At 40.9% G+C, this 19,507-nt stretch overlaps 2 protein-coding genes across 5 annotated transcripts; one reads left to right on the top strand and one right to left on the bottom strand.

Moving 5' to 3' along the window:
- Positions 1 to 1,939: 1,939 nt before the first annotated feature.
- tmem47 (transmembrane protein 47) lies at positions 1,940 to 7,831 on the top strand. Its single transcript, XM_004067718.5, has 3 exons — positions 1,940 to 2,388; positions 5,759 to 5,899; positions 6,590 to 7,831. The coding sequence occupies exons 1-3, from the start codon at positions 2,163 to 2,165 to the stop codon at positions 6,766 to 6,768; spliced, it is 546 nt and encodes a 181-aa protein (XP_004067766.1). The 5' UTR covers positions 1,940 to 2,162; the 3' UTR covers positions 6,769 to 7,831.
- A 548-nt stretch (positions 7,832 to 8,379) lies between these two features.
- Positions 8,380 to 18,331, bottom strand: tab3 (TGF-beta activated kinase 1 (MAP3K7) binding protein 3). Of its 4 annotated transcripts, none has more exons than XM_011473862.4 (7): positions 18,061 to 18,331; positions 17,231 to 17,402; positions 11,884 to 13,102; positions 11,227 to 11,387; positions 10,771 to 10,864; positions 9,938 to 10,021; positions 8,380 to 9,227 (listed from the first exon to the last, which is right to left on the bottom strand). In XM_011473862.4, the coding sequence occupies exons 2-7, from the start codon at positions 17,330 to 17,332 to the stop codon at positions 9,082 to 9,084; spliced, it is 1,806 nt and encodes a 601-aa protein (XP_011472164.1). In that variant the 5' UTR covers positions 17,333 to 17,402; positions 18,061 to 18,331; the 3' UTR covers positions 8,380 to 9,081. The 4 variants fall into 4 exon arrangements, with proteins under 4 accessions (XP_011472164.1, XP_011472165.1, XP_078801909.1 ...); XM_011473863.4 differs by having other exon boundaries at positions 17,231 to 17,460; positions 18,061 to 18,241; XM_078945783.1 differs by lacking the exon at positions 18,061 to 18,331 and adding an exon at positions 17,836 to 18,041.
- Positions 18,332 to 19,507: the final 1,176 nt, after the last annotated feature.

Below are 19,507 nucleotides of genomic sequence, written 5' to 3'. Positions count from 1 at the left end.
CTTTTTTCTTCAATGATTTATGATCTTCACTGGTGTCCATGGATTACATGAAATCTTTCCACCTTTGTCATGGTAGGGAGAACACGTTAATGCAAGGGTGGAGTCATCTAAGATAGCACAAGGGATAATCTAATCATCACTGTTTGTTGAAAACAATTGTCATGTTATTTACTTCAACTTTCTACTGGCAATTTCTACAATTTTAACTGCAGGAACTAAAAAAATAAATATAAAAAATTAAGGGGAAATTACTTTGTGATCATAGTGGTGATGCAGTCAAGCATGGAAATCACTTGTGGTAACATTTGTTTCCTTGCTTTTCTTCTTTTTCACTTCTCAATAAAAGAAAATGCTGTTTTGTTTAAAGCCTGTGTGCATCAGAATTCTTCTGTGGGCTAAAATATACATTGTGTGCATAGGATGTTTGGAGAAAGAATAAGGAATAATGAATGTAAACATAAATAAGAAGAGAGAAAAAAGGGGAATTTTGTCAACGGAAAAATAAGTTACTTTTTTTTAATTAAAACAAGCCTTTTTTCAGCTCTTGATTTTTTTTGGGTGCTTTGATACTTTTATGGTTATGTTTGTGAAATATTTTGATAAAAAGAATTGCTTAAATGAGCAATTTTGTAACTAAAAGGACCATATCGAATTATTATTTTTTTGATTTTGTCGTGTTACATTTCAATACTCTCCTACTGTCCTCACCCAGAATATTACTTTTAAACGTTTATAAAAATAATAATAAAACATAATTTGTATGTAGAAAACTATAACATTCTTTGGTGGATGCTAAAACGGTTTGCCATTTTTTGAAATGTCCAAACAAAGAAAGTTAGGAAAAAATAATGTGTAACTTTCAATTATTACATTTCAACAGTAACTTAATGAATTTCACATGATTAACCTTTTGAAAAGTAATTAAACCCCCAACAGTATTTTTGCTGCACTTTTCTGCACAATGCTACTTTTGCATCACTGTGGACTAAGGGATATTACTTTATACTCAGATTTCATTTTGTTGTTTCTAAAGAATATAGTTTCACATTATTGTATTTATCTACTACTTACAAACAAATACTCTAGCTAAGTACTTTTAATGCCAATCTGTCCTTTTTTCTCTTACAAGGGTAATTGTTCAATTACTAATGTTTATTTTAAGTAAAATTGTCCAAAACATTTTTATATATGGTTACAGCCCATTTTATTGTAGGATATTTTCTAGTAATTCCTAACCCAGATATGTCCAAAGTCCGGCCAGTGGGCCAAATGAGGCCCTTGTTCAAATTTACACCAGTGCACAGACTCCTGCCAGTAAATCAACACACAGTCCCCAGCACTTTCTAAGAACTACAATTTATTGATCGTGATAGGCTAAATTACGTAATAAGATGTTTTTAATCTTGTAGCTACAACCTGTAGCTACGTGACCTTCAGAGCCTTAAGGGCCAAACAAGAAAAAAAATATTTAGTTTTCACTGTGATCAAAACCAACGGGTTTTGCTGAATGAGATCATTATTTGTCTTATTTTACTCTTCACATGAATACAATTTAGAAGTTTACAGTGAGCATTCAATAGTGAATAATATGTCAAATTTCACATGAACCCAGATTAAATGATGACAAAAGTTTTTATTTGTTTTTTCTGGTCTTCAAATCAGAAATTCCCAGTATTCTTGGTAAAAGGGCATTTATATGCAATTTTGTTTTATGTGAAGAAATGAAAAGAATCAGATTACAATACAATTTTCAATAAATAATTGATTTTCTTTATATGTTATTATAAAGTTCAAATAATGCACTGGGCCTCACACATTTTCAACTCAGCAAATTTGGCCTCTTCGCAAAAATTGAGTAATTCCCAGCTCTAGTATCGGCGCTAGGACCCAGCAGGTGCCGTACCCCATGGTTTAAAAGCCCGGGCGCTCCATCCTGTCCGCGCAGCGCTGGACCCCTCAGCAGCAGCAGCAGCGTCCTGAGCGCGCACAGAGCCGCGGCTCGCCTCATCTCAGCCCCGGACGCTCAGGTGCGAGCTGCGGGTGCAAATCTGCCTCTGCTGATGGTCCCGAGGAACCACGCGGACCCACACATGCTGTTATTCTCCACCTGCTGCTGTTATTTTTAGGTGAATAATTAAAAAAATCAAAGAAAACTTTGGGGGATGTCTTCATCGGTGAGTGCCACGGAGGAGGTCCGGGTGTCGGCGCTGACGCCCCTGAAGTTGGTGGGACTCGCGTGCGTCTTCTTCGCGCTTTGTCTGGATATTGGGGCCACGCTGAGCCCGGCGTGGGTCACGGCGGAGGACCAGTACTATCTGTCCCTGTGGGACTCTTGCTGGAAACCGGTCAGCTCCGTGGAATGGTCCTGCAGCAGCACGCTGGCCACAGGTGAGGAGCGTGCGCAGCACTGATATTTGGAAGTTTTTTGTGCCGGTTTTGGGGTCGGTGCTTTGTGTGCCACCCTATAAAAGACTGGTGGGTGCAGCAGGCAAACCCCGACATTCATATTTAAATGAATGTCAGATGCTCAGACCCAGGCTAACAAAGGGTCCCTGCAGACAGTGCAGAGCCGTGCAGAGCTGAGCCAATCTGTTCTGTGGGTTAGAAGTTAAAAAAATATCACCCAGGAGAGTGCTAAATGTTAATTACTTTATAATAAGCTGTTGCCTAGTTAATTTAAACTCTTCTACACCAACCAAGATAGGAATAATAAGCTACACTCTTTTTCCAGTGGGAAATGATCAAAAAAGAAATGTGGTTATGTATGATGATACAAATTTTTTTTATTCCAGTCTTAAAGTTAATTCATTCGTATGATTATTTTTAGTCTTGGTTTAGAAAGAAGTTTCCTTCAAAATTTTGCCAAGTTCACCGCAAGGGGATATGAGAATGTTTCCTGGGCCAGAGCGGTCCAGCTGGGGTTTCATTGGCCTTTTGTTGCTCACAAAACCGGCCTTTTGTGTGGGTTTCTTCACCGGCCAAAGAACAGGGGCAACTCGAAATACAGAGCTCCCCAGAGATCCAGATGCCTGTAGATTAGTTACCAGGGAAACAACCAAGCACTCCAAAAATGCTTGGTTTTCTCTAATAAGTATATCAAGGTTTCTTTCCTGTGAATCTCCACTGAGTCCTTTTCTTGACGCCTTTCATGTTTCTGTCACTAAGCATCAATTAAAGTTGGACTAAAAGCAGATTTTTACTTGTTATTTTGGTTTCTCATGAAAGGTATAGAAAAACATTTTCACTGCCAAATAAAAGTACATTTTAAAAAGTGAAATCCCCAAAGTATTTTTGGAGTACTTTCCCCATGTTTCTATCTTATTCTGTCTTTTCCCCGAGTGAAGCTCCTTACATTTTTTCTGTGTATAAATATTTTATTTTTATTTTTTTTGTGCCCCTGGCCATCCCTTTCCATGGTGAATTGTGTTTTTGCTGCTCTGACTAAATGTTTTCTTTCTGTCTGAGATGAGTAACCGTGGGTCACAATGGCCCGTTCCTTCCCCGGATCAGCTCAGACAAAGTGCACTTTGGTGCCATATAAAGACATAAAGTCTGCATGTCAGCTTTCAGTGGCAGCAGCATACCACAGTGAATGCACACAGTCAACTTCCCATTTCCTCAGGCTTGTGCATGGCTAGTCTTATTGATTTGATCCCTGTAACCAGTCTCTGCACCTCTTGTCTGTCCTCCTCCTAAAATATTTCTGCTTAGTTTTAGGCTACAGGCAATAAATGAAAGTTTGCAGCAGGCGCCTACGATACATTTTCTTTTCTAAAAGAATAGCATGTTCTAATCCTGGAAGAGGAAGTGAGGTGTTTCTTTATTAAAATATAAATCAGATCAGGTCAGACTGGACGCATGCTGGAATGCAGTATGAGTTGATGACAGGGTGGTGTGAGATGAGAATGTGACGCCTGTGTGCAAAAGAATGACGAGAAAAGACAGTAATAAAGTGGCATTTTACTCTCTTGGAGCTCACTTTTGGTCTTATTGAAAAGTTGAAAACCTTTAACCTTCAGCTTCTGACTGAAGACTTCCTGTTTCAAACAATTCAGCATCCTGCTGTCCCGGGACAGTGAGATCGAGCGCGAGGAAAGGACACTCGAGGCTCTTCCATGACACAAATTTGCCAAATAAGAAGACCAAAGTGGGACCTCAGGGGGTTAGTTTGGGGATTAACACTTCACATCCACACAGGGGACCAGTAATTAATGTTCAGACGGAATCTTGTACCGTATCTCCTTTTTCCATCTGTCATCACGCGGGGCTCAGATTAAAAGTTTGGCGCTTCCTGCTCGTCAAAGCCTCTAAGCACTCAAACCCTGGCTGTGATTCTCGCGCAGCAAACAGACTCCATTCCAAATTGACGCGATTCTCTGCATCCAGCGGTTTCATAAGGGCACTGATAAAACATGTACTTGCAGGCAGGCTGGGCTGAAGGCACAGAGCTGACCTGCTGAAGATATCGCCACCAGAACATGTGACCAGTGCAGGTCAAGCCACTGTAACCCCTTCTGCTCTGTGACGGAGGGAGAGGCTTCTGCTCTGCTTAGTGTGGACTCCCTTCAACATCAACAGAGCACATTTATAAACTCTAAATCCTGTCCTCCTCCTTGGTCACATGTGGTTGATGCTTGTTTACATTTCGGCTGCTGGGGCTCTGGTTTCCCTCCAAAAAGAGTGGGGACTTGTATTTTAAGCAGCTTATGTCTCGTCACTTTCTCCCCGCTGACAAACGCTTGTTCCCACGATTTTCTGCCTCTTTTTGAGACAAATCTGTCTTTACAATACTTTCTTTCTTGAAGAAACAGCAGTTAAGTCCCGCCAAAAGTACATTTAGTCCATGTAAACAGCACATTCCACTTTCAAACGGTGATATTTGTTTTTCTTCCCTTCATTATCAGTTATTTAAGGGATTTCTTCCGGTGTAATCAAACACTTTGCCATAACATCCTCTGCCTGTTTATACGAAAACACATCACAATTAAGAAAGAGCTCCTTCGCCTCATCAATGTGCATCCAAAATCCTCAGGTAATTCATTCATTGGGTCAAGTTTTTCCTGATTTTTAGAGGTGGAAGTCCATCTTGGGAGAGAAAGGCCAGGATGGCTCCTATTTCCGGCTGAGTGTTTTATTTTCTGAGTGAATCTGAATTAAAACGCTGAGAATGCTGCTGAGCTGGCATCAGCCGAAGATGGAGGGATGCTCATTATCTGGGTCGACTCAAAGAATCCCTTTTCTGCTGCGCTGGAATCCATTACTGAAGCGCTTGAAATCTCTGCGAAGCAAGCATGTGCTTGTTTCCCGTCAGCCAAAAGCTCCTGCGCCGGGATCCAGAGCTGCTCGCCGTGTTAGTCACATTTCTCATTTGCCACTGGTCATTGATTCCCAGTTGCTCGCATCAAAAAATCATGAGATCTCTCCAGATTCTCAGACCGTGCAGCTCTCCCAGCTTCTAAACCAAAAATAGTTTGGGTTTAAAGGGTGGTAATGCTCCACACACTCTGCCTGGCGGTCTGATCCATGTTTTTTTTTAAACTGACCACTGTGGTCTGTAACCCTTCCTCTCTTCTTTTCTCCCTCCTCACCTCTTTTCCTCTGTCTTCACTCCCTGTCTGCAGAGCTGACACGGCTCACTGGAGTGTCCTCTCTCTTTTTTTTTTTTCAAAGATACCCATGTCACTGTGTGTCTTAAGAGTAATTTCATGGCTTTCCTCCCTCACCGCCTCCCTCCTCTCTGTCCCCATGTTTTTCTCAGACTGGCAGATTGCCACACTGGCCTTGCTGCTGGGGGGAGCAGCCCTTACCCTGTTCTCCTTTCTCGTGGCCCTGATCTCCCTCTGCTTTGGATCCAGGAGTCGCTGTTACAAGACCATCGCTGTCATGCTGTTCTCTGCTGGTATGTAAAGAAGATTGACTTCATAAAAGCAAGATAAAATGAATAATCCACAAAACAAAAGACCGTCATGAAAACAGAAACCTATTTTAAAGTCCCCTTCTGATCACCTTTTGATCTATTTTAAAAGTCCAGTGGTCTTCTAATCATGATTGTCATTTGTAGCCAAAAAAAAAATCTGTGTTACTTTCAAGGACATAGTTTCTGCAGAGTGGCTTTAGTTACTCAGAAATTGGCTTCTGAAATGTGGGTGGGACTGTTGGTGCAGAGTAAGCGTTCCGCGACTTCCCATCATCCCTGTGTTTACACGCTCTCCCGCTGGCTTACAGCCCCTCACACCCCTAACCTAACATTAGTGCTGCAGTAATATTTCTGGCTTTCCCATCGTAATTTCTATGTAACAAATACAATCTTTTTCAAGCTATCTTTTTTCGTCTGCTCCTGATTCACATTGATTTAAATACTCAGAAATGAAATTTTAAGCTTTATTTTCTTTATATATATATACACACACATATGTCCTCCATCATCAATAAAATCAGTCAAAAACATGATTGTCATTGGAGTATCTCTTAAATGCTTTCCATTACAGTGCATATTTGCCTGTTTGTTGAATATTAGTGTTGATCTGCCTCACTGTGGTCTTTTATTGTTTTATTGTGCACAATAATGTGATCTCCCCTTCTTTTGCAGTGGTGCTTCAGGTGTGCAGCCTGGTCCTGTTCCCCATCAAGTTCATAGAAACCGTCAGTCTGAGGGTTTACCACGAGTTCAACTGGGGCTACGGTCTGGCCTGGGGATCCACAATCTTCTCCTTCGGAGGTGCCATCCTCTACTGCCTCAACCCCAAGAACTATGAAGACTATTACTAAGAAGTAGACAAAAGCCAGGACTATGTTTCACACACTAATAAATGCATTCCCACAGACTGGAGAACTGGAAAAAAAAACAAATGTTTCTGATCAGACAGGGGTTCTGTCCCTAAACCCTGAACTGAGGCCTGCAGGCTCTCTATGGGGGCTTGGCAGGATGCCCCGCTCCGAAAAAGAAAGGCTTCTAGGAGTATTTTACTAATGTCAAAATTCAGTGTCTCCTTTAAATGCAATTCCCGCAGGTCTTAGATTTGGGCAGCGAAGGATGAGGGAACAGATGGAGTCTGTGACCTCATATCCACACCAACTGGTGGACCAATGAGCGGAGAAAAGACTGATGTAATCTAAGAGCAATGCAGAGAGGAACACGGTCTATTGAAGTGATATCCTGATGGGGACAACACAAGGAAGACCAGGCAAGAATTTAGATTTCCCCTGATACTTAAGATGTGGAGCTTGCCCCGCCCACTTAGTGGACGTTAGGGTGTACACATTTTTCATTCTGTCCTATTTCAGGCTAAAACCAGGGCAGAAGTCACTACCAAGCCAAGAAAACATTCCACCATCACTTTGGTAATTGAAAGGAGGAACATATGAACGCTTGTCATACCCTAACCTCATGAAGTGTGTGAATTATGCGGCTTTATGTATGTGCCGTGTGAATAATAATATATTCGTTCCAAGGAGAGATCTGGCAAATGATCGGGCCTGCTGTGCGCACATGCATCCATGATGACTGCTCCCGGCATGCGCTCACAGAAGCCCCCCCATGTGATGCCTCCTGATCTTCCTGCTTTGTGAGGAAATGTGAACATTCATAGAACAGGCAGCATTTAGAGCTGACAAAAGCAACATTCACCGTAGTTCAAGTCTGTATGGTTCACATCACACGGAGGGGGAATGATGTGGAAAAACCATGCACTCACAGGCTCTGGTGTCAAATCATTTATAATATTTATACATGTAATCACCCTGACCATCGCTTAAAGTGAGTGAGTGCACGTCAAGACAGTTGCTGCAGTGTTATTGGGTAAAATAAAAATAAAAACACATTTTTAAAGTGTTTTGTGTGACCTTTTTTTTTTAAAGGAATCTACAGGAATCAATAAATCACTCAGCGCAAAAACATATTAAAGATCACAACAACATATGATAGAAATTAAAATTCCTGAAATCAAAACGTTAAAAAAAATTCAGAAAACAAAAGTAATTTCCAGAAATGTTAATACATGAACAAAAAAAAAAAAGGATGGGTATTTTGGGACATCACTGGATGATGGTGGTTGAGCTTTTGCAGTGACAAAATTAAAGAAATATCGTCTGTTGAGACAAATAACTTCCCCTTAAAAAGGTAAAGAAACATCGTCCCATCAGTGATGCACACATTACACCTACCTTTTTCCGGTTTCTTATAGTTTCATTTTATTTTGACTTCTGGAAATAATTTTTGTTTTCAGAAATGTTTCGTTCACGTTTTGGTTTCAGGAATTCTAAAAAGTAACATTTTTATTATTTGTTTTTCTTTTTTGTGTCATGTTTTGCATTTAGATATTTTCTGATGTGATTTGAACTTCAGGGCCACCGTAGGAAGAATCAGTTGAAAACCTGGCATCTGTTGTGATCAGGTCACATATAATCAGCTCCTTTATTAAGTACAGCAAGTTGAGGCATTTGCACAGGAAATTATCATGTTCTGAACACATAATACATGGTGGTATAATCTGCATACAAGTACCAGGAATATACTCATATGCAAGTGTGTAGTGTTCTTCAGTGAAATCAGCTCTCATACAGAGCCAGATACAGTGTACAGTCTACTTTTAACATTAGTCACAACTTATTTGTCGATGTTTCAACATCTCAGCATCAGAGGGAGCAGGTCCTGGATTGAAGTGGGAGGGAGGTGCCTCCATTCAGGAGTTCAGGAATGGGCACAGTGTAAACAGGGCAGTCAGTCACTTCTGCATGGAATTGTTTGGAATGGTAAACCGCAGTCCCTTCTCCTCATCTCTGCCGTCTGTGGTGCGTCACCTCCGCTTCTTGATAACCGCCTTGAGAAGAGTCTTTGAAGACGTCAGGGGAGTCATCGTCCACCACGAAAATAACAGTGACCATAGTGCACAAATGTCCGGAATGAGAGGACAAGCGAGCTGACGGAAAGATTCTGGCTCATCCTCGGCGAGTGGGAGGGGCTTATGCATTGATCGACAGTGGAAACGCCTCGGGACGGACTCCAGAACGGCTGGGGCTGGCGTTGCCCCAAGGATTTGTGGAGGGAGAGAGCGGGACGGGTAATACAGTGCAGTTTGAACTTCAGGTGCAGCGCGGCATCTCACACTGTTCACAGCGGTTGAGTGCAGGATGGTTGAGGAAGGTGCAGCTTTCACAGTTCCACTGGGCGCCTTCAAAGTCCTCATCTCTCTGGGGCGCCAACACTGGCTTGGAGCCCTGCTCCCCCTCTGAGAAGTAATAAAACACACATTAATGGACACATTTTCTATAGAGAAGGATGTCCTGAACCGTGGAGAGGACAACAACCACTCAAATCATCTGGAAACACTTGCCAAATGTCATGACTTTTTATTGCATTTCTATGCCAACCAACTAAGGCCAGACGAGCTCTCAGGAACAAAATACAGACATTAAAGGCCCACTCCGATCATCTTTTCATCTATTTTCAGAGCGTCACCAGTGATCTTTTGATCATGATGACGCAGTTTTTTAGCCAAAACCTAAAAACCTGTGTCGAATTCTAGGACATAGGACATTTTCTAGGCAACCCCGCCCACCGATCCCCTCCCAGTTGCCGAGAGATTTCTGTTTACATGTTCTCCCACCAGCTTACAGCCCCTCACACCCCCAAGATTACTGATGCAACGAGCACTATTGGAGCTATCCAGCCGTACAGATCTGAGCCAGATGCCAACTCAGATCTATTAGTCTATCTGCTCCGGATTTTCAACAATTTGAATAAAGAAATACTCAGAAAGACAATTTTACGCTAACGTTTCTTTATATATGTCCTTCACAATCAGAAAAATACCACAAGATCGTGTTAAAAAACCCATTTTCATCAGAGTGGGTTTTTGAAGTATTTGACACTTCAAAACAGTAGAATTCTCAGGTTGCACTGCTGAAAACTTGCATGGACTTTTGCAGCTTTTCTCACCTTTCCTCCCAAGTTCTGGCGGCACGACTGGACCCGGCTGAATGTTGTCATAGAAGCTGTTCATTGCTTTGGGGTCAAACTTCCCTGTTGACAAAGGAAGTTTGTTTTTAAAAGCACAATATTGCAGATTAAGGAAAACTAATAAAGTTGATATTCATTCATTCATTTTAGGAAAGTTAAATAAATAAAATTTAAATACAATTCCAAAACCTTATAGCCACATAAACCATGAAAAAACATAAAACTGCATAATAGCCATTTGTAAGACTACAAAGTTTAACGCAGAGACAGAAAGAAAAATCCCAGTAAAATACAAATATTTGCTAAAAATAAGGCTCCCATAACGTTTTGAAATGTATTTTAATAATCATCAGAATGGGAATAAACGGTTTAAAGGGAGTTTATGTACAACAATTCAGACAATACAAGGTTTTAATTGACAGAGAGATTCATATGCATTTCATTGCAGTAAATAAATATATACTACAAGCTCAATAATCACGATTATGACAGATGACAGAAAGGCCTCATATTGGTAAACTGCCTGTTGCCAAAGTCTGGCTTTTTGCTGCCAGGGACCACATAACAGCAAAGCTCCATTCACACACGGCAGAGAATGTCAAACTGGTCTCAGCTGCTGCAGACTAGCAGCAGATTTAAAAAAAAAAAAAAAAGGTTGCATTTGTATGCATCATGATGGATCCTCATTTATTATTTTTGGGCCCTGCACTTCTGGGCTTGGAATCTCAGAATCGATGTTTTCAAATAAACCTGAAACCCACTCCAAAGGTTCATGCGGGGATGTGTAATCGTGTGTAATCAAGTGTGCGTACCTCTGGACTGCAGCAGATCTGTCTCCTTCAGTGTACAGTCAATATCAATCTGCAGCTGTCTGTTGAGACTCCGGAGTCTGGTCATTTCTTCAGGCTGCAGTCAATACACACACAGTTCCCTTTAGACTGATGGAATATTCTCCGTGCTTCCTTCCTGACGTTTTTGTTGTTTTAATCTCACTTTCTAGGGGGACTGTGGCTTGCTGCTGCATTTTAATCACAGCTTGGCTTTGAAGAAGATAATTATTCTCAGCATCAACCATCTTTAGGTTTTGAGCTGCAAAGACGGTAAAACCAAATTCTGTCCCAGTAAAATGTACAGCCTTAAGAGCTTTAATGACTGTAAACATTCATCAAATCAATTAACTATTCCTACTTAGAGCGGTGGTTTTTACACGTCTGTCAGAATTTTAAAGTCCGTACACGAGTGTGTCTGGGCATGTGCTCCGACCTTACCCTGGGTATAAGACTTGTGGAGTTGACTCTTCGAAAGCGTCTCTGAAGGGCGTCATACTCCATGTTATTGACATCAGCCTTGAGCTGCTCCAGTTTCTGCTTCTCCAGCTTCAGCTGCTTCATCAAGCGCTCCATCCTGGCACGCTGGTGAAGCAGAAGAGCTGCAGGGACGATAGAATGATTACCCATTTAAAGTAACGCAGATTCTCGCTTCAGGGCCGTCTCGCACCTTCAGCAAAGACGCTCATTACTGACATGCACAGCACAGCAACACAGATTCCTTTACAGAATAAATACTAAAGCAAGAGGACACATGCAGTTACAAATAAATCATGTAGTATATGCATTTTATTGCTCCAAATCTAAAAAATTATTCTATTTATTGTGTATCAACTGAATAACAGTGAGCAGAAAATAACAAAAATGGTTAAAAAGGTCAACTTTTCCAGAAGCAAAAATGACAAAAGGAGTTGTGTTGCCAATAATAAATACACAGTATGCTGCATCACATGACAGCTCTGTTAGAAACAACATGATCCACTTTGGAGTAAAATAGGGTCAGTAGTTCATCCTAATAACTTATTTTAACCTAAATGGCTGTTGGGTTTTTTGTAATTAGAAAAACAGAATAAATGGAGAAAAACAGCGACCCTTTACCTTGTGTGTAGGCATAGTCATCGGAGCCTGAGCTTGAGCGTCTGGGCATTTGGTGATACTGATTAGCGTTGTTCCCCAGCAAAGCAGAGATGGGCAGGATGGGAGCAGGAGCGGCGCTGTGCTCCCCTTGGTCTACTATGTTCAGAAGAGATTCAGCTTCAGCGACAGGGGGTGAGCTGGGAGGCCTCTGAGCCTGGCCTCCCGGGGAAAGATTCTTTTTATAGGTGTAGGCCGACTGGGCCGGTTGCGGGGAGGACGCAGGCCGAGGCCTCGCAGAGCCCTGAGGCTGCAAGTACATCCCGGGAAGGTAAGCCGTTGGCCCCGGAGATCCACTGAAGTTCATGCTTCTAGAAGGGGAGCTGGGCGAAGTACTGGTGGCCATGTAAAGGTTTCCTTGGGGATGCGGGGTGTGCACGGGGGAGTTACTGCGGGGTCGCTGACCTTCTATCTCAAACTGTTTTGCGAGGGGATTTTTCGTGTGGTAGTGCCTGTAAACTGTAGGCTGTTGCAAGGGGGGTTGCTGGTGATGGTAGCCCATGCTATGAGGGGTTTGAGGGGTAATGGGGAGGAAGACATATTGCTGGTGCGCAGGTTGCGGCTGGACCTGATGCTGCGGCGAACTATACGGGGAGCCGTACTTCGGAGTACTGTAGGGGGACTGTTGATGCTGATAGACAGGCGTGCCCGAGGACGGCCAGGGCGCCGGCTGCGGGCTCTGAGAAGGCGAAGGTCGCATGTAGAGGGTGGCGTTGCTGTTGTTAACGTAGTGTCCAGGAGGTATCTGGAGAACCTGGGGGACGCTGGGGATACTTGGCGGAAGATCAACGGTTACAGGGTTCATGGTGTAACGTGAATATGTGGGCGACATGCCTTGCATCGTGGGCGGAGGGGTGGGCGTGCTAGCCGAGCGGCTTTGATCATTCATAAAAAAAGGGTTGTATCCAGGCGAGGGGGCCACGGTAGCAGGAGCCGACATGGGTTCGGGGTAGCTGGGCCGCTGCGGCTCTATGTGACTGTCACTGGTACTGTGCACAAGCGAGCGACCTACACCTGTTCCATTGGATTTGCTGGCCTCTGAGCCCAGGTAGGGCAGGTTTATGTGAAGCATGGGGTTTCGGCCCTGTCGCGCCTCTTCTGGACTGTGATGGAACTCTCCATACAAGTATCTGTTGCTCTCTTGGGCCAGCAGGTGGCAGCAGAGATCTAGGTTATTGTTGTTCTGCAAGAGAGAGAGCACTCTGAGTGATCTTTTGAAGGAACTTCAAGTGTCAAGAGGTTGTCTTCTTTCCAACCATCAAGATCATCGCAACTGTAATAAACAAGGTTGGTAATTAAACAGCAAAATGATACGAACTGATGCTTATTTAACATTCCAGCTGAAGTCAAGGGTACAATACTACAAGTATGGTTTCCTTTTATTTGTTGCTTATTAGTCTTGTGTATTTTATTGCTTTTTGTAATTTTACTGTTTTTTTATTCCTGTTCTTAATTTGTTTAAACTATTTTTGTACTTTATTATAAAGCACTTTGGTATCCTTAAGGAGTAGTAAAGTGCTATATAAATAAAGCTCTATTCATTCATTCTTTCTTTCATTCACTAAAATGAAAACTATTTTCAAACTCATGTAGTCCAGTAAGAGACACACAATGGATAATTATAAAAATATATTTCCCATGAGATTAAGTTTGTATTATTTTCTATTCTCCACTTTTAAGCATCCTGTTAGTCATACGGCTGCAGACTGTAACCTGAGGCTCCGGAGCCACATGCGGTTCTTTTATCCCTCCATTGTTGCTCTTTGGCTTTTGAGTAAAATGCAAACAATTAAAAAAAGAAACGTTTTGCTGTTCTGGTTCATTGTTTTAATAAATCAAGTTTGATCTTCTATGTTTCGATTTTAATGAGTCAGATAACTAAGGAAAAAGGTTGTGAAATGTAATCTACTGACAGAGTGGTTTATTATTAGAATAAGACCGAAGCACATATTCTTATCTTCTGCTACACAACAGTGTCAACAGTTACTGTTTAGAGGAAGAGTATAAAACTCCATTTACAAGTATAGATTAAAAAAATAAGCCAATGTTGTCATGTTTACATTTAACAGTAAAAGGAGAAAAAGGATGACGGTGTGCAGAGGTCATAATAATAGAAAATACCATGTTTGACTTGGCTCCCCTGTGTTTCTATTTAATTATGTTTAAGTAAATCTGCTGCAGCAGGAGGATCTTATTGACACAGGAGGGATTTTATTTTGAAAGGAACTTGCATGACTGCTGTCAAAAGTAAAAAAAAAAACTATTTTTTTATACTAATAATAATAATTATAAATTTTATTTAGAATGCACTTTACATTTTAGATAAAATCTCAAAGCGCTAAATATACATAGAAAAATATCATTTTTTTGCAACTTTTAAAAAAAAGGAATGGCTTATTAGCAACAAAAACACAAAATGTATTTTTCTAAACTGTTAAGTGGAACATAGTCAGTAAGAAACTGGCCTAAATGGGCGCTTAAGCATTAAAGGTTGCAAACCCGTGTTCCATAATATAAAATATATCTGAAATTACAAAAATAAAAGTAAACTGCGACTTAAATGTTTAGAAATTTGGAAAAGGTTTACCTAAACTTGTTTTGAATTTGAGTTAAAGGTTTCACATTTTATTTTATTTACAAAAAGGGTTCAGTTAAACATCAATTTCTTTGTCAAATTTGAATTTTAAAACCAATTTTACTTGATAATGATAAACTATTGTCTAATAAATGGTGATTTTAAATGAACAAAGTGGAAATCTTTGATTCTGACAACATAGACAACTAGTAGTTGCTTTAAATTTTATATTGATTATATTTGTTAATGTTTAAGTCCTGATTATACTAGGGCTGGGTGATATGGCCTTAAAAATAAAATCTCAGATTTAATTCTTTTTTTTTATTTGATTTCCCCCCCCCAAGGAAGGCAATAAGTACAAACGGCAGACTACTTAAAGCAAATTTTGCTCTTTTTTAATTAAACGCAAGACAAATGTAACCCCCATTTCCGGGTTGAATAATAAATAAATGAACACAGTCTTGGAATCAAAGTCCCAGCTGTGTTTTAAGTCACACTTTGTAATCTAGACTAAAAGGAGACAAACATTCACCTTCAGAGTAGCATTAACAATACAGCTCAAATCTGGGCTCTAAGGTTTTAATTAAATGAATAAACCCCGTCTTCTCCACGGTATATATGGGTACCATGTCTTTGGCTATAGGCAAAGCGACCGCGTCGGTGATTGTTCTCCACCGTGCCCCTTTCCGGTCATATGCGGTGCCTTGTGCAAAGGATTCGCTACAGTTAGCTGTTTTTTGGTCACTGCGGTTTTGTTTGCCTCGGAGAGGCTGGCATTCTCCATATTCGGGTGGATGTCTCCGTTTCAGGTGTTGGAATAGGTTTGTGGTGCTGCTGCCTTTGACTGTGATGGGCTTTGGGCAAATGTTGCAGCGTGGGGGGGGGGGGGGGGGGGGGGTGTCTCTTCCTCCACGTCTGTGGCAGCAAACCCATACCAGCTCCAAACAACAGAGGATTTTATTCCTTTCCTGGGAACAAACTTCCCCCTCTCACCGGTAGCCATGTTGTCGCTTGCTGTTTCGTGTGTGCTATGATGTTGTTTGTCGCTCGCCATGCTACCGTGTGAAACTAACGCCACGGAAGCTCTGGGGAGCCAAAAATGCGCCATTACACAAAAACTCGATGTAATTATTTTTTAAATCGCTCGTAACAAAAAATTCAAATTAATTGATTCAATCGATTTTTCGCCCAGGCCTAAATAATAATACAGGTGTAATGATTAACTTAATTGATGAATTGATGTATTTTCCTACCATCCAACCAGGTTGGTCTGCTTGAGGCAAGTTGGTAATCAAATTGACCTAAAGCCCTATAAAAACAGTTTCAAAATAAAATAAATTTATTATATCAATATTGGAAATTACCATTTGGATTGAGACGGGACGTTTATTTTACCATAACTGGTTGAAGTTTTGGCTAAAGATGTCCTGGATCGATTTTAGGTCAGTGAATCGGATCATTTAAAATGAACCTTATCAGAGACCACCGATTATGATACAAATTAGGCCTGCACAATAAATCACAAATTTATTGTTATGGCAATGTCAAGCTGTGCAATACGATTGTCGCAAAACTCAGCAAAAATTTTGATAAATGATGACCTCAAAAGTGCTAAAACAATCTTATGGCAGCTTGAAGTATTTAATCAAATAAATCCCTTTATGCATTTGACCAATGGAGCCCTTTACATCATTGACCATAGATGCTAGATGCTCACCTCCTATAAAGACGAGGGTCATTTGGAGTACAGTAAACCCTTGGTTTTCGCGGGGGTTACGTTCCAAAAAGAACCCGTGATAGGCAAAATCCGTGAAGTAGAAACCTGTATTTCTTTTAGAATTATCATACAATTAAATGCTCTATAATGCATTGAAAAGAAAGAACAACCCGTTTTACAGGCTCAAGCATTTGTTTCACAAATCAAAGTACTTTAGAATTTTTTTTTTCAACAAATAACTTCTGTACTTTACTGTCAAATAATAATTTTAATCATCGATTTTAACAGAAGGCTTCAAATTGCGGAGATTAGCCCCGCCCACCGCGACCCGAGTAATTGCATTAAACGGGAGAAAATTTAAAATGATTAAAAATACAAAGTACAGTCGGACAAATAGTGACTCAGGTGTATTTCACTGCTCTACAGACTGAGCCGCTGCATCCTGACTCTGCTCTGCAGTGTTTTCTTCTTTTGAAGCCCGCGGTACAGGTGTGTTTGTTCGGGAGAAGAACATAGTGATAGGCAGTTGTTGTCGCTCTTTTTTCTATGGGTTGCAGAGAAACTCGAAATTGCAAGATGATTTGCACGTACGTAATGTAAATTTAGCAAGCTGTTTTATGTTCGTGGACATATTAAACTGCAACGTTATTGACGCACAGGTAGAGAAGAAGCGGAGTGAATTTTTAGCCAATCAGAATGCAGAACACAATGCATGATGCAAATCCGTGAAGTAGCGAAACCGTGAAAAGTAAACCGCGTTATAGCGAGGGATCACTGTATAATTTAAGTTAAATAGACTCTTTCTAAAATGAAACTCTTGCAGTGAAATGGAAATTATGTATTTAGTTGTTTTGCTATTTGCTCATGTATCGCAATTTATATCGTCATCGCAATATCGATCGCTATTATCGCATATCGTGAGTTGTCCTCATATCGTGCAGCCCTATACAAATCGAATCGTTGATCAAATTCAAATGCATCGTCACAGCCCTAGCTAATAAAATAAGCCTGGTGTTTACCTGCAGAAGGCACTGAGACACGACTCCCTCTGGAATCTCCGGGAAACGCTGCTTGAGGTCCTGCAAGATGTGATAGTCGAGCTGAGATCCTCCCTGCGCCATCCTGAGCCAACACAGAGGGTCAACGAGCCCAAAGCTGCATGCGTCCAAATAACCGGTCTCCTCTCATTCCCTTAGGACAAAAACCACGAAGAAGAAACGGATTGGTCAGGTGGTGTCTGGTTGTGAACCTGCAGAGATGGACTGTTTTTATTTATCACAACGCACTCTCTGCTCCCAGGAATAAAAAAGCAATCAAACAATCCAGTTGTGACAGATTATGTATCCAATCACGTGGAAAGTATAAATATATAAATGACCACATCAACTATAGCTTATTGATTACTATCCTACGTAAGGACTGATTGGCAAAGTACCTGCTGGTTTTGTTGATATTTGTTTAATCATAGTAATAAACCAAGAAACGACGACATACCATCGCCACCTAGCCAGCTAGTTAGCTTAAAAGTGCATCACTCAACCTAAAAAACCGCACCTGTGCGCGGTGTGTGTGAGGCTCAAACCGGAAACGGCATTAATGCTCGAGTCAGACTACGCGCTGCTACCTGTGCCTAATCCAGCAGTGCAAATCCGCTAACGAAAAAAGAAAGAAAAGAAACACTTTAAACAAGATTAACTCTGCTCTTCTGTCAAGCCGTTAGCTTGCTAATGCTAGCTTTAGCTTGGCTGTGTTGGCTGATCAGCTGTCAGTTTCAAATGCTGATGGATTAGCCATGTAACTATGCTAAAAGACAGTGGACAGAACCAACTGGTGGTCTATCAAAACTTACTGGATGTTAAGGCTCTCTCACGCTGGAGACCATACACGCATCGAGGGCTTGCTCTGTTTTTAAAATGCTGGCTTTTCCTATTTGTTTGTTTCGACTAAATAACTTGTAGTTTCGCATTCCAGCGTCAGGCCCCTGCAGCTGAACTGCATAGCAGTCCGCCTATCGCGATGTCTCAATCCCCTCAATCCAGGAAGTTCTTCGCGGTGACGTCGTCTGCGCATGTGCACAATTATTCAGGGCGAACCTATGGAAGTTTAAAAGACTCAACGCCAGCTTTAACAATTTGAAGGAGTTTATATCATCGTTATTCTTTGAGGAAACATCCCATTATTCAGAGCAGATAAACACATAATAAACCAGACTGTTTCTGCTCCATAAATTAATTTACATTATTAGATTAAAAAAAAAAAATAGAATCATTGCACACCAATACTCAAGTTTGGTTTGGTTATATTTGTATTTTTTCTTTAAGACCCCCTTTCCAATAGAAATAAAATTTTAACATGTTCTTGTGGTATCGTGATAGAGGACACATGTAAGGAAAATTTATCTTAAAATTGAATTTCTGAGTATTTCTTTATTCAAATCATTGTGAAACAGGAGCAGTTTCAATGATGCAACTGGAAAAAGATTGTAACAGTGATATTGGTGCTACAATTGGCAGGCCAGAGGCTCCCTTCTCTGCTCCATTCTGATGCATCTACTTCTGAACAAATAGATCAATGCACGTTGTCGTTTTTCATCCCAGCCTGCATCTGTCTCAAAATTGTACGGTAGCGCTGACATTGCTCGCCATTTTTGTTGCGCCGGTGAAATTATCTGGGGGTTGTAGGGGGCTGTAAGAAAGCAGTACAAATGTGTTTAGGCCTAAATTATTTAATCATTTGTTTACTCTGGATATGGAAAAAGTTCATTGCTTTGAGTAATTTTTCTTCCGCATTTTCTTTCAGTTTACACTATTTGGAAGAAAAAAAAACTTCATGCACAAAATTTAAAAACATGTAAAAAGAACGGGTTTTAGCTGTTTTAATTTAGCTATTTTATTCGACTTGATAAATTCTGAAATCAACTCAAATTCATAACAAAAAAAGGTAGAAATGTGCTTCCTTTGACTTTAAAACTTATTTTTATGGTCTCTTCAGGTGAAGAACTTTTGACAGAAAGAACTGATCCAGTGCTGGATTTAAACTGCAGCAGCAAATGAGGATTTGCATGTTTATATGTAACAAAAGCTGTGAAACTTGAAAAGAAATGCACCAACACAAACATGCATTTAAGGGTGTATAAAAAGGAACAGCGCAGGCCTCCAGTGCTTTCACCTCACGGTAAGAAGGCCCGTGTCCAAATCCTGTCCGGGACCTTTGTGTGTGGGATTTGCATGTCCTCCTCATGAATGCGTGGGCTTTCTCTAGGCACTCTGGCTCCCTCCCGCAGTTAAAAAAAAATG

The sequence above is a fragment of the Oryzias latipes genome, chromosome 4 (genome assembly GCF_053564925.1).
Source record: "Oryzias latipes strain Hd-rR chromosome 4, Olatipes_Hd-rR_3.1".
In the NCBI taxonomy this organism is placed as follows: domain Eukaryota; kingdom Metazoa; phylum Chordata; class Actinopteri; order Beloniformes; family Adrianichthyidae; genus Oryzias; species Oryzias latipes.
Note: the sequence above shows the minus strand (reverse complement) of the source record. Positions and strands in the feature narration are given on the sequence as shown.

Excerpts from the sequence above, each read along its gene's own strand:
- tmem47 (XM_004067718.5), top strand. The coding sequence starts at position 2,163 with ATGTCTTCATCGGTGAGTGCCACGGAGGAGGTCCGGGTGTCGGCGCTG. Across the intron at positions 2,389-5,758 it reads CAGCAGCACGCTGGCCACAG|ACTGGCAGATTGCCACACTG; the intron begins GTGAGGAGCGTG and ends TGTTTTTCTCAG. Across the intron at positions 5,900-6,589 it reads TGTCATGCTGTTCTCTGCTG|TGGTGCTTCAGGTGTGCAGC; the intron begins GTATGTAAAGAA and ends CTTCTTTTGCAG.
- tab3 (XM_011473862.4), bottom strand. The coding sequence starts at position 17,332 with ATGGCGCAGGGAGGATCTCAGCTCGACTATCACATCTTGCAGGACCTC. Across the intron at positions 11,388-11,883 it reads TGACTATGCCTACACACAAG|CTCTTCTGCTTCACCAGCGT; the intron begins GTAAAGGGTCGC and ends TCGTCCCTGCAG. Across the intron at positions 10,022-10,770 it reads AGATCTGCTGCAGTCCAGAG|GGAAGTTTGACCCCAAAGCA; the intron begins GTACGCACACTT and ends CTTTGTCAACAG.